Genomic DNA, 18,080 nt, shown 5'->3' with positions numbered 1-18,080 from the left:
AGGTCCCTCTGAATGGCAGTGCAATCATCCAGTGTATCAGCCGCTCCTCCCAGTTTTGTATTGCCTACACCATATAAAACTGCTTAACTCTATTGAGATTGGTGGGAGTTAGTGGGACTTAAGGAGTCCCACAAGATACTCTTATAACCACTTAAGGAGTCCCTTAGCTTGTGAAGTGTTGAATATCTCACTTGCTACATCCCTGTACTTTTAAGTCCCTAGATCACATTGAAAAATGGGCTCTAGGCCAGATGACTATCCTGGAAATAATTGCTATGTCCACCTATCTTTCCATGTTTTGTAGACCACAGGGTTCATACAAAGTCTGTGAGAATTTTTTTGTGTGTGTGTTTATGATTTGGATTTTTAATCCTTTCCTTATTTATAGGATATTCTAGCATTTTCTTTTTTTATGTAAGATTCCTTGAATTGTCATTATATTGTAAAGGCCACTAAGTTCTGACTAAGCACCTTGCAAGTTCTCTGCAAATCTGCAACTGCTGAATCCGTATTGCTGTTAGCCAGAAGACAACAGTTTGATTTCCAGATTATAGTTTGAGTTTTTAATGATAGTAATTAGAAAAAATGTCTCTTAATTAATGGTGTGTGTATCTTCCATTTTTAAATTACACCTATAAACTCTCTTTAGATATACACAAACTGTAGGAACATAGTAAATATTATTTTGACTTGCAAATGCAATTACTGAACCTGAAAGCAAGTTACAAAAAGAAGAATAAAGCATAAAATTCCACAGCACTGCTTTTGCTGAGCATTTTTATCTATGTAATACAAATATATGTAAATCTAGCAAGTGGTTTGAACCTTTAGAAATTTACATATGGGCTATTATTCAATTTTATTAGAGATATTGGTTGCTTTTTGATTTTAAAAAAATCAACCATGTCAAGTTTAATTACAGGAGTCTTGTGTTGCAGAAGAAAACCAGAAGTGATCTCAAATACTCTTCCTTCTTATATATCATGAAAAGAGTTCTTTAATAAGTGCCACTTGGATAAGCAGTTTGTAAATTCAGTAAGGACGTTAGCATGTTCTGGTGCCACAGAAAGCAATCTGGCCAGCAAATGCTTTGTTAGCTGCTTGAAGAGGAAAGAACAGCTACCTTAATAATCTTTGTACTAAGTTTCAAGGCCTCAGGCCATCAAACAACTTAAACTTATACCCATCTTTATGCATATGAGTGCTTTTCTTGACTTTAAAATAATTGGCATAATGTTAAGATGTATTCTTTTACACTCCTTCTCCAAAGTCTCATTACCTCTGAGAGTCCCCTCTTTAAAGCTTTTAAATATTATTGTGTTGATTGTTGATGGTGTTTGGAGTAAGTGAATGCTTACGTTAGATATTCTGCTATGGAGGAATAGCAAAGGAGAGTGGCTGTCATCAGATAATGTACATAACTATCCCTAAGCATAAGTAGACACAAGAACATTTTTACAGGAAAGAAAGTAATAAGTCATTGGAAAAATCATTTCTAAGCATGAAGAGCTATTAAGATTGTAAGAAGATTACTGGAAGCCCTATCGTCCTGGACCATCACATAGAAAATGGGAACACTTCATGTGTTCTTCTACCGTTTCTTGTAACCTCTCAGGTGGCTAATGAAACATAGCAGACAAAAGCAATTACATTAGCACAAATGGAATACATATAATAAATTCTTCTTCCCTTCCCATTATTGTCAACAAGCTGCTATTACTCTAGGGACTGGGGACAACATGGAAACTATCATAGCATCAGTCAGAGTGGCATTTAGCTACATTCTGGAAATGTCAAAAAATTTTTTACAGTAACATCCCTGGGCAAGATTCATATGACTTAAGTTCTGCCTGTGTCTCAAAGAACAATTTTCACTGGCTATTCTCAAGGACCTTCAGGTCTTGGAGGAACCTGCTATAAATATCTCTGTCCATTTTGGGATATATTGCCCCCTTAATGGTTCAAGTATACGCGCTTAGCACCTTGATCAGGCAAACTAAATATACACTTCCCACTCAGTTTCATTGCAATTCAGAGGAGGACAGGCAGGTGGGGAGGCTGCATCCCTGCAGTACGCTAAACGGCATCCAGGAATGTCTTTGGAATGCCATCATCTATGCTGCTAAACTGCCAGAACGGTTGCAGGCACTGTTCTGGCCTTGGTCAACCAACAGTCCCTCCGCAATTCCCACGTGTAATTTGGCAGTCATCATAGACCTGGTGCCCAGGGAAGTGGTTGAGTCCCCATCCCTGGAGGTATTTAAAAGACGAGTAGATGAGGCACTTAGGGACATGGTTTAGTGGGTGGTGGTGTTGGGTTGATGGTTGGACTCGATGACCTTAGAGGTCTTTTCCAACCTCAATGATTCTATGATTCTATGATTCTATGACCTGCTTTTCCCACTTCACAAGTTGGATGCAGGCTCCCTATTTGGGAGGAGTTAATATAGCTACAGCCTTTGGGGAGAGGGATGGACTGAATCCTGAAATGGCCCTAACTTTGCTTAACTCTTTGGGCAGCACAGATCTCAACCTGAGACCTACAATCTTCAGACAATTTCACTCAGTGCCCAGGAAGGTGGGAATTTCTTCTTGCTCAAGAGCTTACAGCATTTGCACAAAGATCAGGACTTGATTTCTGTTTTTCCCTCAGTTCTAGGTGAGGCACTTTGAATCTATGGATCCCAATCCTAGGAAAGAGACCTATTAAGGCAACAAATTAATCAAGGTGGTAATCTTCTCCATTCCTCTCACTGAAACTGATCCACTGCATGGATGTGAAAGCAAGAAGCATGGGGTCACAAGGAAGCCAGCTGAGGAGGTGGCTGGCTCTGTAGCCCAATGCTGCAAGCACAGCCTTGTATAAACTATATGGCATCTACTTTAAAGTCCCCTCGGCACAGATGGACAAATGTAAAGGGATTTCGGAGTCACTGATGATCAGGCTGAAGTAGAGTAGAATAGAATAGAATAGAATAGAATAGAATAGAATAGAATAGAATAGAATAGAATAGAATAGAATATTTCAGTTAGAAAGGACCTACAATGATCATCTAGTCCAACTGCCTGACCACTTCAGGGCTGACCAAAAGTTAAAGTGTGTCATTAAGGGCATTGATCAAATGCCTCTTAAACACTGACAGGCTTGGGGCATTGAGCACCTCTCCAGGAAGCCTGTTCCAGTGTTTGACCACCCTCTCGGTAAAGAAATGTTCCCTAAGGTCAGGTCTGAAGCTCCCCAGATGCAGCTTTGAACCATTCCGATGCGTCCTATCACTGGATACCAGGGAGAAGAGCTCAGCATGTCCCTCCCCACTTCCCCTCCTCAGGAAGCTGCAGAGAGCAATGAGGTCACCCTGCAGCCTCCTTTTCTCCAAACTAGACAAGGCCAAAGTCCTTAGCCACTCCTCATAGGACATGCCTTCCAGCCCTTCAGAGTTATGTGGAATGTGGTCTTTTAAAAAAGAGTAAAGTTATATGCAAACATACCCACTACATTCAATGTATTCACTATTTAACAAAAAACGTGTGTGACTGGCAGAAGTCAATACAGTATTCCTCTTTTGATGCATCATGGAAGGTGATGGGCATGTTTTGCACAAAAACCTCAAAGCAATTGAATGTATTCGTCACATATTACAGCAACTGAGAAAGGCAAATTTTCAAATCAAATGAAGCACAGAAACATAAACTGATGTGTGGGGGTCAGCACAGGCCAATGATAAATTTAGTGATGAAATGGGAATGATCCTCATTCCCAGTCCCTAGCTGAAATCTGTGGTGAATATCACTCCTTCCTCTAAAAGAATATGCATATCTGGCACGTTAAATTAGATCCATACTGAGCACATCTGGGATGATTTCAATGTCAATTATAACCCTATCTAGCATGCTTAGGAAGATTACTAATACTAATAAGCATTAGAGGTACTTTCACAAATGACAGAGATTCATAGGATAAAAGAACATGTATATCTAGATCTTGTACAGTTAGTTGAATAACTGCCATAAGATCTAAGTAATTTCTTTGTCTAAGATCCTTACTCCAGAGTTATAAAACACCTGGTACAATGTATAATTTCATGTAGTTCTACTGTGCTGATTGATTTTCCTGATTATTATTATTTCCTGTTTGCATTGTGATGATACCTCTGGATTGATGGATGAGGCTTCTGCTGTGGTAGACCTAAAGCAAAGCAGCACAGAATAGATAGCTCCATCCCTGAGCTATCTGGGATAGCTCCCAGGTAAAAGAAACAGCAGAGTTTGAACAAGGGAGAAACAATAAAGTGCCTGGAGATCAGATCTCTCCAAAGAAACAAACTGATCTTCCTAATTAGGATTCTGCCACTGTTGAATACTTCCATCGATTTCAGTAAAGAGGGATTTCTGCATTTTATTTTTAAGGGACTGTGCTGTTAAAACAAAGGAAGGTGAAGATATAGAAAAATCCAAAACTGTAAAGTAATGATTAAATCAAAATTGAAAAAGAAAACTGAGTAAGTAAAAGAATTAAATCATTAAACTCATTCAAATAGTCTTTCGTTTATACCGGGGGCAACTGTTCTCTTGATTAAAACTAAGAGCATCATATAAAATTATAGCATCAACATCAGACTGTTTGGGAGAAGTATAATTGGGGTTGTGAAAAAAAAAATTGGCTTGGGTTAGTTTTGCTTTTTTTTTTACACAGATATATGCCTCAGCTGTTTCTCAGACTGCAGCAATGGTTAATTAATGAACTCAGCAGCCTTCCTCTCTCCTCTAGGGCTAACTGCGTGAAACCTTGCAGCGGAAGAAGCTGGCAAATGAAATAGCAGCACTTCTTAAAATAGTCGCTAATAAACAAAACTCGCATGATGAAATATTACTCTGTCAGCCAATGGCTGCCTGGCTTCGCAGTTCACCCTGTGTACATTTCCTTATATTTTTTGTTCTAGATTAGGCAGCACCACACTCGTATCTCTGTCTGCAGACCTGGGTGTTTGGAGAGATAAGAATTACAGAGCTCACTCCAAGAGATTCCTAGAGGAGCTGGATGTCCACGTTTGTGTTCTCTTTCAGAAGAAATGCAGATTCAGAGCAATACTTTCCCTAAAGAGGGTCCTGAGAAGTGATCTTCTTGGTTCACCTAAAAATCCTAATGTCTGTGGGATTCTTTATATTACACTCTGTGGGCTTTAAATAAGGTCCCTAAATCAAGCTGTTGGGAGTCTCTGAGTCAGTCGGGCCCTAATAAGATCCTTTAGTAAGATCCTTAGTTCCAAGAAATGCTAAGTACTCAGTACTTTTTGTGCTTGATCCCTTTTCACCAGCCGGGTCTCTTTTATCTCTGGTTTGAATGCGTGAGGCTGGTACCAAAACGCTCAAGATTCTCTGCACCACTAACTCAGCGATTTGCATTCATCTCCCTCCTTGGGACAGACTGCAACTCTACAGTCCCTTCTGCGCTGGGGATGGGTACAAGCTGCAGTGCACCAAGAACACAGCAAGTGAAAGAGAGTTTGTTTCTGAAGGAAGGGCTGGATGAAAAACCAAAAGGCTCAGAAGCCACAAAGCAAGGTCCTTGTGCACCTCATTTGCAGACACATGATTACTAGAGTTTAAGCCAGAAGCCTATGTTGAATGCCACCGTGCTCTTACAGGTCCTTACACAACATGCAAAAAGAATCTAATGTCTCAGATTGAATATAAAATAGCCAGCTTGGTGAATGGGAGGAGAGGTAGCTAGGAGGGAACTATGGAAGATGGGGAGTATGTCTTAAACCTCATTTTTCCCCAGGATTTAGAGATTCACTGTGAAGTTTTTCCCCTATATTTGGGCTTCCCAGCTCCAAGCCCCCTTCCCCTCCACCCCGGAGGGCACTTCCTATATCTTTTTGTTCAAACACTGAACAGGGCCTATTACTGTCTTTTAAAATAGCTATTTATCTTCTGTATAGCAGCTCAATGACTGGAGGCTCACCCCTCATTCAGTATCTCCTGCCTCCCTAAGAAGTGCCTTCCCTGTAGGCTGTATTTACTTTTGAGGAGCTGGAGGGACAGCAGATAAGGAGAGACAGAAATTCTCTGCAGAAGCTGCATCACTCTGAAAAAGAGATTCAAGATTCATCAGGTCAGAGAGAGGGGACCAGACCGTACAGTCTGCTGGTTGGGACATGTACTTGAGGGAATGATTTAATAGCATTATATAAAATACTAAAATGTTCAGCAAGGACACCACCAGAGATGAATTCCTTAATCAGTTGGTTACAGTTCTTTCTTTTTTTGGCCCACTGGATCTTAACCTTTTATCTTCCCAGAAGAACAGCTGTGTTAGGAATGGGGGAAGGTTTGCTTTGGAAACTCTCTGGTGAGATAAGAGAGGTGGATTTCATTCCCCTCTGGGGAAAAAAGGTTTTAAACCTAGGTCTGCCATGTCCCAGGAACATGTTCATCACCACATTTGCTACACAGAGGAAGAGCACGATCCCCTTCTCATCTGGCTTTGATATCAGGCAGGCACTTTGTGTGTAGTACAACGCCAAAATGTGTTCCCACTAGAACAGTGTTTGGATGCTGGCTAGGCTGAACGGTAACTTTAACATTGAGTCATTGAGGCACTTCATGGGATGCTCAGAAACAGAAGTGCAGTTAAGTGCAAGAAGACTGCACTTAAAGAAATGTGATGTTAACAAGGTGCCTGCAGGGATGGGGTGCTAGGCAGCAGCTGAGTAAGGGTTTTTGGGTTTGAAGTTTCCATCAGCCTAAGCATGACTTTAAAAGCTTAATTCCTTTCTGTTTACTAAAATTCACCCTTTACATTAAACACTCTAGTGTTTGTTGTACTTAGCCAGATATTCTGGAAATAAGGAAAATGGAGGAAGGAGTCCTGCCACTCCCAACCTTCTCTGCCCTCTGGAAAGAGAAGAATCCATTAAACAGTACTAGTTTTGCCCTCTTCTAGTTCCTGTTCAGATCACATCATTGGTGAGATGTGCACGTGGGTTGAGAAGTGCAGTAAGAGGATGTACTGGAGATGTTTATCCCCTTCAGTCTTCTGTACAAGCTAATAAGGATCATTCCAGCATGATCTGCTGTTAACTGCCAGCTGTAAGTGCGCTGCTCTGGTGTGTGATTATTTTGCACTAGATGCTGCTATTTTAGAGCATATGTCCCTTTCTAGGCCATGAGAAACAACAAGCAAGCAATAAACAAAACCTTGAAAACAACCCAGAAGTATTCTGACAGCAGAAAAAATGTCACATCAAATCTAGCAAAGTAACTTTCACTGAGAACAAGTGTACTAACTGTTGTAGGCTGAAACTCCCTGATAAAAGCAGGTTTCATTCATGTTTCTGCCTGAGTTCCTCCATTTTGGAGGAACTCTCTGAAGACAATTAATCATCAAATTGTAAATATAACTAATGCATTTGCCCTACTTAGCACAACAATGATGCAGCTGCTTCAGAGAAGTGTATCCAATTCTAATCTAATTATGCTGTGACCCACTGATACTGGTCAGGTGATATTACAGGATATAAAAAGAAACCAAATCATAATCCAGTCTAAAATCATATGATCAGGTTATAAGTCATCCAGAACGGACTATGGCAGAAAAACAAATAGTAAATAATGCTATGAAAGCAACCATAGGGATAAAGGTGGAGTGGTTTGTTTCTAATTTTCAGATGGTAGCCAACTTTGAAATATCCTTATATCTTACAGATTTAACAGATACACCATAAAAATTTGGCAGAAATTTTGAAGAGATGAGTGTGTTTTATACATACTCATATACTGATATCTATGATCAGATTTTGGAAAACATGTAGCTGAAATATGCATGTAAAAGCTGTCAGTTGCCATTGTATAATTATACAGATTTATCCCTATAGAAATCCTTGTGATATCATGAATTCTGCCTTTTCCTCTATTAATAACCCCAAGAGAGGGTTTGGGGAAAAAAACAAGCAAGCAAAAATTGCTCTATTAATTCACAGAACTGCCTAGACTTGGAAAGACAGATGCTAACAGAAGGAAAAGAATGAGTTTCCCTAGTCTTGGTATTACCAACTTCAGGTTATTTCTGAATGTATTTTTAAAGTTTTATTTAATATGTGTAATTTAGGACTTGATCCTTCAAGGTATCCCTTATGCAGGTGACTTACTCACAAGAGTAGGCTTACTGACTCTGGTGGAATTTACTCACGTAAGTGAAGAGTGCACAGGCAGAGGATTAAAATCCAGAGTATGTTTGTAGCTTACATAATTCCAAGCCCATCAAAATTCATATCTATATTATCATCTGCTTATGTTACATAACACTAAGGAGCTCTGAGTTGTTTGTTCTTCCCCATATGCCTGAAACACGTGTGGTCTTAGAAATTTTGGATTCTGTGCTACATTATCACCAAGGAAAAAGCAAGAAAGAATGCAATACAAATTAAACTTTCATTCTGGGGAATGTCAGAGGCAAACACCACCCCCAGCACGGTATCTGACCAGGCACACAAATCAATGCACTTTATTTGTTTACCAGTAAGATCTTGCATTTCTCTTTTGTTTCCTGACAGAAGCTTTCATCAAGTCAGTACCAGTGTTGCCTTTGTCTAAATCATGGTATCAGGCCCTTTTTTCATGGCTCTCCCCTGGCTGAGCAGCAGCACATTGCTCAGCATTTCAGGCTGGGGTCAGCTGGGTTTAAAGGTGGTCACATCTCCCCAGAAGCACTGAGCACTTGGCAGGATTGAAACTAGTGAGTCTACATTTTTTTTTTGTTGTGTTTGTTTTTTTTTTTTAGAAATCTAATTTCAAGGCAGCCTTTCTCCTTCACCTTTACCTAGGATGCTGGTTCAAATTAATTTTGAGATGCAAGGGAAGAAAAATCAGATGATCTCTTAAGTGTTACTGCAAGAAAAAATGGTGAACAGTGGGCATTATTTGTATTCATGATAATGCATACTTTGTTAACTTCAACAAATAGCTGAATCAGGCAGTAGTACTGCATGCTTGTGTTCAGCATTACTAATGATTTGAACTGCTTGTGAACATATTTATCAATGAAAACTAAGATTAATTAAGAGATTAAGGGAAAACAGATCACAGCACTTGATTTTCCTCTTATATAAACTGTTGCAACTGTATGAGTTTAGATAGACTTATAACCGATTTATACCCGTGTGACTGAGAAGAGGATCAGAACCATTGTGCCCATGGATACTATTGGGTACAGTAATAAACTGACTCCAGGGTAGACAATTCTTTCTGTTCAGAATTGATTTCAGTATTTTCTCTGCATGAAATCCTGGTCTCATAAAAATCAGTGGAAAACCCATTACCTCTACCATGATCAGAGTTTTACCCTCTGCTTTTTCTTTCATTGTATACTTTAATTCCTGGTTTTGGTCCAGTGTAAGAAGCTGTCTGAGTCCTGAGGCATAGCGAGATGGTCACAGGTATTGCTGCATAATCAAGTAGTTCATTTAGTCTTGTAAGGCTTCTCTGGAGGGAAGATGCAGTATTTTACCTGGGAAAATAAGCCCTGTGATAAAAGAGAGTGCTTTGCCTGCAAGACTGAGAAATCTGTGTTGTCCCAAAGATTTTCTATATAGCCTTGATGACACAGTCATTTAAATTCTGTGTTCAGCTGTAAAGTAATAGTTAGATATCCTTCATCAGCCGTAAAAGCCCTCGTTCTCTAACACTTGAAAGCACTCTGCAATTCTCTGGGAAAAGTAAAAAAATGGTGCAACACCTCAGAGTAACAAAGTAGGGCTGCGCCTCTCCCTGGGCGCTAGGTACGGCTCCCCCAAAGCCCCTAGGCCGAGCGGTGGCCCGCGCGGTGAGGACGCAGAGGGTGCGCAGCGCCGTGCGCGGGGGCGCAGCCGGCGGGGGCCGCGGCCAGGCGCGGGAGGCGGCGGGCAGGCTCCCGCCGGGGCCGCTGGAGGGAGCCCCCGGGCCGCGCAGCGCCGCGCAGCGCCGCGGCGGCTTCAGCACCGCGCCGGCGGACAGCGCCCGGGAGGCCGCGCTCCGCGCCCCGCGCATCTGGCCGCGGCGGGGGCGGGGAGGCAGCGCTGCCCGCGGTGGGCCCGCTGCGGCTGCGTGGGAGGGAGCGAGTCCCCGTCCCCCTGCGAGCTCCCCCTTGCATGGGGGTGGGGACCAAACCGCGGGGCAGGGAAGGATCCGGCCTCTCCCATAGCGGGTTGGAGGCGAAGGGCCGAAGCGGCGCGTAATTAGGCGACGTTAAGTGGGCTCTGGGAAGGCGGGAGCCGGTGTAAATCAACACCGGCGTGTGGCAAGCTGTGCGGATCCTGTTAAGGAGATTTATATATGTAGTTCATGAAGGCAATCATCTGGCTGGTAATCTCTCATTACGCACCGCTCAAAGGCAGTTCATTCACACATCTGGCAAGGTACCGGGCTGCAAAATGAAGATATTAGTATCTCTCCTGAGAAATGTCTTTGTCAGGAATGTCTGTGGGAAATGCGCGTGTGTGTGTGGACTGGCTAAACAGCCGTGCTACCTGTGCATAATGAGATAGCAGCGCATTACTCATAGCTCCAGAATGGGACATGGAAGTAAATTAAGAAATCGGCATAACTCACACAGCTTTTGACCCAGCACTAATAGCACCAGCAGCGCACGGGAGTGGGACACGGCGCGCGGCTGCAGTTGATTCATCAGCACGTTACCAAGAGCTGGGGAACAACTCTGCACAGTCTAATTGTCTCACACCCGTAGGGCTTAGCCAGGCACAACACACTAGGGCAGCTTTTCCCGAAACAGGGTGAGCCTGGCCTCTGGGAAGTGTGGTCAGGCGGCCCACAGCTAACGAGTGGGTGGAGGAAGGGGGTGGGCAGGGGTGGGCAGGGGTTTCAGGAAGGCCAGGGTCTGAGGGAGGTAGATGTGCCCCAAGGACCATCATCATCAGAACTTCCAGATGCAAGATTGGCCACTTCCCAGCTGCGCATCCTGGCATTCATTTAAACAACATGCCACCAACACCACATTCCTCTGTACCCTCCCTCCTTTGGGGATTATCTGCTAGTACCTCCACCCGCTTCTCCCCGACTCCCCGGAGCTAGCCAAATGGAGATGGTAATCTGCTGTGAAATATTGGTAGCACAGAGCTGTGACAGTCTGGGAAGGGGGCGGGGGGGAAAGGGAGTAGCAAGAATCTCCAGGATTAAGCTGCCCTAGAAAGGCAGTGTTTTCTTGCCTTGCAGGGATGTTGGGAGTTTGGCGCATTCCCACTTTCATGTGGAAGAAGCCAGGTGAGTGTGAAGTCCAGTTAGTCCTGGTTTTAACTCCTCAGACCCATATCTTGCCTGGTGCCTGTCAGCAGTTTGCACTGCACCACCACTCCCCCGTGTAACCAGTACTCTGCCCTAGACATCACTTGTAAGGATGCAGCACAACAACGTTTGCCCCACGACCACCAGCAGAAAAGGCTTCTTGGTGCCCTCCAAAGACAGCCTAGGATCTCACACCAAACCTCCAAGGGGACCTTTTCCCTGATTTCACTGGGGCATTGCTTTGCTCTCCTGGCAAAAGAGCGGCATGGTTTGCTCCTGTTTTCCCATAGCCCAAATCAAGCTGCGCTGCACATATGAAAGTACCAGTCCTCCCAGCAGATCCAGTTAAAAGGCATAGAATCACAGAATCATAGAATCATTTAAGTTGAAAAAGACCTTTAAGATCATCGAGTCCAACTGTAAAACACAAGCAAGTAAAATAAGAGATAAGCAATGGGACAGTTTGGCCGAGACAGAGTCATCTCATGCCACGGACCACTGCTGGAAGTAAGGGAGGGGAATGATAAATGACCCATCCTTCCCACTTGCCCCAGGAGCTCCCTTCCCCAAAGCTATTTCAAGGGATAACGGTGAAGTGAGGGGGGGCAGAGTGGTCAGGAAATGTCCTCATCCCCAGCTTGAGGTGAAACCGTCAGATAGGCAGTGGGGGACTGAGGAGGGGGAGAAGAGAAGGTTGCATTTTGCCTATGGTCTCCCCTCCAGGTAACGAACCTCTGAGCACCTGACTAAAAGGGAGAGGACCTTTTGGGACACCCCACACCTCCTCTCACCCAGAGTGATGGAGAAAGAGGAGGGTTCCCACCCTTTCCTCACCACAGTACCTGGTTGAGGGAAGTCACGGCCAACCTGGGGATAACCAGCTGCATGACGAGCTGCAGGACAGAGGTGACCAGCCCAGCCAGGATGGCCCAGGTGAGTGGCAGCGGGAGCATGCTGTAGGTTGCAAAAAGCGTGAAGAGCACATAGCCAATGCCGTCCCCAAGGAGGCCACAGCCCAGGCCGGCTGCCAGGATCTGCGTGGCCATGGCCACCCAAGTGACCACACCGCTGTACTGCAGGTAGGTGTACGAGGTCGTGTCCTTCCTGACCACCACTAAGGCACAGATCACCACCTCGATGCCGGTGAAGAAGCCCAAGAGGATGCCCTTAATGGGGTCCATGGGAGCAGAGGCCAGGGTCAAGTGGAGGAACAGAAGGGTCAGCTTGGTCAGCACGTCCAGGATGTTCATGACCACCTCAGATTTGCGCCGCTGGCCCAAGAAGTAGCGCTGGTAAAGGCGCTCCAGGTCCCGAGACTTGAAGGAGTTGTGGAGAGTGGGGAAGATCACCCCGCGATAGGTATAGCCCCAGTTGAGGAAGAAGTCGGAGTTGCTGGGGGCACAGTCCAGGGGCAGAAAGCCCAGGTCCCCACTGCTGCTCGTGCGCTCCGGGAAGACTTTGGTGCCTCCGTTGTTGTGGCGCTCGCCACCCAAACTCCGGCCGGCCGACTGTCGCCGGAGGTGGTGGTGGTGGTGGTGCGGCGGGTGGGGGTGGTGGTTGGGGCAGCAGGTCTCCTCGGAGCTGAAGCCCTTGCCCCCCGCGCTGCTGCTGCCGCCGCTGCTGCTGCTGTGCTCCTGGATGAAGCGCTGCTCGGTGATGTGGCGCACGGCCGTCTGCCACAGCAGGCGCTGGGGTCTGCCGCTGCCGGGGGGGGTCCTGTTGATGGTGTAAAGTTCATCGCTGTCGCTCAGGCACCGCACCTCCGAGAGCTCCATGGCGGTGACTGGCGGGGGGCAGAGCACCGGCGGGGGGGGGGACCGTCTTTGGGGAGGGGAGCAGGGGGAGGGATGGAGTCGCGGGAGAGGAGGGAGGGGATGGAGAAAGGCGGGTGGCGGCAGCGGGGTGGCGGTGGGGGGATCACATTTATAGGCAGGCCCCTGGGTCCGGCGGTTTGGCTGGCGGCGGGGCTGGTTTGCCGCTGGGGTCCGCGGGGCGGCTGCGCCGGCTCAGCGCAGGCGGCCCTCGCCCCGCGCCCGCGCCCGCTCCCGCGGTGCCCCGCGGAGCCGCATCCCGCGGAGCCCGGCTGCGGCGCCGCCCGGGCCCCCTCCTCGGGGCCGTGAGCAGGGAGGGAGCCGAGCCGCGGGTCCGGAGAGGAGGAGGGAGGAGCGGAGCATCTACGGGCGCAGCCCCGCTGCCCGGCGGGCGATCCTCGGCCCCATCCGGAGGCTGGAGGCGCGGAGGGGTGGGGGGAGCCGCCTTGCAGAGAGCCGTTCACAGCGGGCAGCTCCTCTCTCCGGGGATCCCGGGGCTCCGCTCCGAGGTCTGGTCCCCGGGAGCTGCTGTAATCCCCGCGGCTGCGGTCAGCGGGAGCCCTGCGAGCTCGGGCGGGAGGGGAGAGGCGGCCGGGTCGCGGGCATCCTCGGTCACGGCGCCGGAGCCGCCGGCCGGGGGCTGCCCGCCCGCATCCCCCCGGCGGCGGGGCATGCCCCGCCGGGCGCGCCGCCCTGGCTCATGGGGCGCCTCTGCCCGGGGGGGGCTCGGGGCTGCCATCCATCGCAGACGCTCTGCTTGCTTGGTAACGAGAAAAAAGGAGGGAAAGTAAGAAAGGAGAAAAAAAAATCCCACCAAAAAGCAAGCCTAAAAAAAGGCAAGAGAGCGGGGAACAAAAATCCCGCCCTAAACTCAGAGCTCTGGGAAGACCGCTGGGAGCATCCCAACTTCTCCGCGGGTCAGGGCAGGGAGGGCTCCGGCTCTGGGGCTTTCCCCGGCAGCAGGGAGGAGGATAAGGAGGAAGGGGCGAGGGGCAGGCGCCCAGGGAGCGCGGCGGCTGCAAGGCTGCGGGGAGCCGGCGGCGGGTGCTGCCCCGGGAGCCGCGGGGACCGGCACGGCGGAGCCGCCAGCCGCCGCCAGCCGCCGCCGCCGGAGTGGTGCTGCGTGCGGGCGGCCCGGGAGGAGGCAGAGCCCGGCGCGGTCAGCTGATGCCCACGACGTCGGCGGGGCTGCCCGCACCCCCCCCTGCCCGGTTAAAGCAGCCGCAGCCGCGGCGCCGGGAGGGTGACAGCGGGCGGCGGCCCCGGGGCACCCCGGGGCAGGTTCCCTGCTCCAGGGGGGCTCCTCCGTGTGTCACTTCAGTTTCTCCAAGCTGCACTTCTATAGGTGCCCCAGACTGTCCCGCAGTGCCTAGCAGATTCGTCCATCCATTACGCTAAGCGAGGGCCGATGCTGAAGTCGGGCATTGCCCTGCCTGGGCACAAGGGAGAGCCGCCTTACGCCTCGCTTGGGAGTTAGTTAGCGCTCTTGCCCAGGGTGGGGGAGCCTTGGGAACCACTCCGTCTCTGCCTGGGCGAGCTCAGACCCTCTGAGAAAGGTGCTGTCGCTGCCAGGACTATGGCTCTAACCACCCTGTGTTAAGTGAGTGTGTCTGTATGTTTGATGGCTCCTATCCTGTCAGCATTTGCATTAAAGCCACTGGATAAAGAACAGAAACTGTCCCGTGCACAGAGACTGGAGTTAGAGCCACTCCTCACTCCCCCATGTTGGCAGATGAAATTGTCCCTGCTCCTCTGCTTGTGGGCTGTCTGTGCCACCAAACCTGGATGCTTTGTGCACAGTGGCACAGCCTGGAGAAGAGGGGTAGGAGGTAGCTGTCTTTACCTCTCCCATCCCTCCTCTGCCCAGATTAAACCTTGTTAAAGTGGCTGAACCCTGTCCTGGGGGAAAGGCAGTTTTGGAGCTGAAACCCTGCCGCTAGAAGCAGCTGAAACAGAAATAGTCTACACATTGGACTATTGCAAATTAAGGGAGAGGTGTTTTCTTTGTGTTTCAAAAGACAAGAGTGATGCCTGCTGCATTCTTTGAGATAAATGTGCAGCTGCCTTCTGTGTGTGGACAGAGACACTGCCTGGAAGGGATCTGTGCTACCCCGCCCGGAGCTCTGGCTTCTGTTGGGAGTCTGGGTGCTTGAACATGGCATGTGATGCTTGACTTTCAGTGGGCTGGAGCCTCCATGAACACTCCTCTGACTGTCATTATTTAATTCACCTTTTATTATTATTGTAAGGAAGGCATGGAGATTTAGGAAGGATTTCACTGATTGTTTCTGTATTTGCACTACAATGGATTTGGGGACTCCAGCCAAGTCCGTGTCCCATGTGTGAGGCAGGTTTTGTACAGATATAAGCAGAGGAAATTCTTGTTCTTGAGAGCCCAGATAAGGAATGAGTGGTGCTTTTGTGAACAGGGATGGGTCTTTCCTGTGGTTCAGCATGACCCTGCTAACGTGGAAAGGGTTAATACTAGCTTCACAATAATAATAGAGACCCACATCCTTACTCCTAGGTAAATCCCATGGAAATCGCAGCACTACTTGAAGATGAAAAAGTTACTATAAGCGGGGAAGTCTCATATAAAGACATATTTCTTTTATAAAAGAAATTATAATTATTAGTGGTATTACCCCAGAGCACAGAAAGAAAGCATCTTGCTCATTCTGATTGCTCAACACAAATCATGCTAAATCAAAGGAAAAGGAGACAAATATGTACTGCAGCTTAAGGAGACACCCATTCAAAAAAGGTAAGATGAAATCAAGATAGGCAGCTCTCAGTTCTCTAATGTTGCTGTAATCACTGAATCACACTGCTGGAAGGGTCCTTGGGCTCCATGGCAGAGTGAGCTCTAACTCACCATCGTTCCTGAGATGGAGGCTCTGCACTTTCCCAGGCAGTCTATTTCTATGCTTCTCCATCCTTATCATTTTCCTATCTCACCTGAATTTTCCTTGCAGCATTCACTAAGCATATCACTTCTTGTCCTGTCCATCATGGACAGGGAGAACAGATTATCCTGGCAGTAGTCTATACATATTTAATGAATATCTCTTGCATCTGTTCCCTCTTCCCCTTCTCATTTCCTAGGCCAAACAACCTAATTTCTGGCATTTTTTTCCCCACGGGTCACATTTTTTAGGTCTCTGATTGTTGTTTTTGGTTTGTTCTGAATTCTGCACACTTGTTTCATGGTTTTATTTTCTTCTTTCCCCTCTGTGAGATGCCCACAACTCAACTCAGTTCTACAGTGGAAAGATGTCTTATGTCAAAGAACTATGTCTTATGATCTGCACTCCTATTTATACATCCTGTAAGACCTCTGCCTTCCTCCCATCACAGGCTTATCCACAACTGATGACCTACTGAAACTTCTTTGCTGTCCTCAAGGCCTGGGCAGGTGTTACTTGCTCCATATGTGCATAACAGCCTACATGAAGTGTTTTGCATTTGCCCTTGCTAAAATGCATTGTAGTTTTTCCATCTTGTGTGCCCAATTTGCTTAGAGCATGTTGAATACTAAACCTGCCCTCCTCCATGCCAGCAGTCCTCCCCAGCTCTGTGCCATCTGGGTGTTTAGTGAGCCTACTCTCTCTTCAGTGGTAACGGCAAAGTAGTGCAGTGCATTTAGGTAACACCTGGTGTGCACATTTCTTGCATGTATTTCTGAATCTCAGCCCCAGAAGTACTGGACACCTTTGTGCAGGGCTACCAAGAGGGGACAAGATCTTTCTGAGCGTAGGGACCCACTGCAGCAATGCTCTGGGCTCTGCAGAGTAAGGAGGAAGGCTGACCATCCTGGGGAGCCAGAGAGGGATGAGACTGCCACAGCCCTGGTTGCCACTGAAGGGTGGACGAGCTGGGGTTCTGACAAGGTAATTTCACACATACCTCCTGAGTCCTGTAAGTCCTGATAGTGCTCAGTTGGCCCTAGATTAGTACTGTGCATTATTCAATTTTTGTTGCTATTGGATTTTTTTTTTTTTTTAAATAGAGCTAAATGACTTGGCAGTGTCACAAAATCACTAAAAGCCATTTAAAAATAATACTGTCACTAGAAGGCTTTTGAAGGATGAAATCAGGCAGAATTCATTCCTCTTCTGTCACCTGAAAGTTTATGTCACACTCCTCTCCTCCTTCCCCCTCTCTACCCACAGCAGTAACATTTATGTACGGTTTAATGTTATGATATTTAATCATGCAAATAATGATCTCATTCACTTTAGTGGGACTATTTATGTCCTCAGGATTTCAAGCCTGGCACTGTGCTCTGCAAAGCATTTCAGGGTTTTCCAATAAAGGTAGCCTCAATATCTAACACATTATGAAGGAACACTTGTGTTACTATACATCTTCTTTATTTAAATACAGATTTCACAGAATAATTAAAAAAAGGAAAAATGAACAATCGACATATAGCCAATCTCTTCATGCACACATGAAATGTGAAACTTCAGTAATGATGGAAATGACAGAATATGGGCAAATTAGCTTTGATTTCCTCCTTACCTGTTTTGTTGTTTTCTTTTCCCTGTAAGTCCCTCTTTTTTTCTTTTCTCCTTGGCAACAATTTAGACATTCTAATAATAATGAAAAAAAAGAACTTCTGGTATTGATTGAGTCTCCTTTTTTAAAACTTGTCTATCATTTTTCTCAAATGAATGCATATCTCAATATGATGTCTGTATGAAAGCAAGCAAAGGACATAAGGGAATGGATTAAAAATTGTAACACTAGCTAGTAAAAGCACTCAGACTGATTAATGAAAGCCATGGTAAAAGAAAAGCAAGGCTTCATGGACTGAAAGATCAGAGAGAAAGAGGACGAGGACACATAGCTTAACAGATGATGGAAACAATCAACATTTGCTGGCGTTTGTAGATGATTTTTCTCAGTACTGTGAAAATATCAGTGAAATACTTTAAAGTTTGCAGGCAATGAAGCTAAATTATTGCATACCTCGATGATACCATATGG

The 18,080-nt window shown here is 46.7% G+C and overlaps 1 protein-coding gene across 1 annotated transcript in view; it reads right to left on the bottom strand.

The window, feature by feature from the left end:
* The window catches only part of ADCY8 (adenylate cyclase 8), a 132,804-nt gene extending 119,725 nt beyond the window's left edge, over window positions 1-13,079 (bottom strand). Inside the window, exon 1 of the mRNA XM_076329088.1 lies at window positions 12,120-13,079. Coding sequence (XP_076185203.1) covers window positions 12,120-13,052 — 933 coding nt within the window. The 5' untranslated portion in view covers window positions 13,053-13,079. The remainder of the gene's footprint in view (window positions 1-12,119) is intronic.
* Between the last annotated feature and the right edge of the window lie 5,001 nt (window positions 13,080-18,080).

This window comes from Aptenodytes patagonicus, chromosome 2 (genome assembly GCF_965638725.1).
Source record: "Aptenodytes patagonicus chromosome 2, bAptPat1.pri.cur, whole genome shotgun sequence".
In the NCBI taxonomy this organism is placed as follows: domain Eukaryota; kingdom Metazoa; phylum Chordata; class Aves; order Sphenisciformes; family Spheniscidae; genus Aptenodytes; species Aptenodytes patagonicus.
The sequence above is the reverse complement of the archived record's forward strand: the minus strand, read 5'-3'. Positions and strand labels throughout refer to the sequence as shown.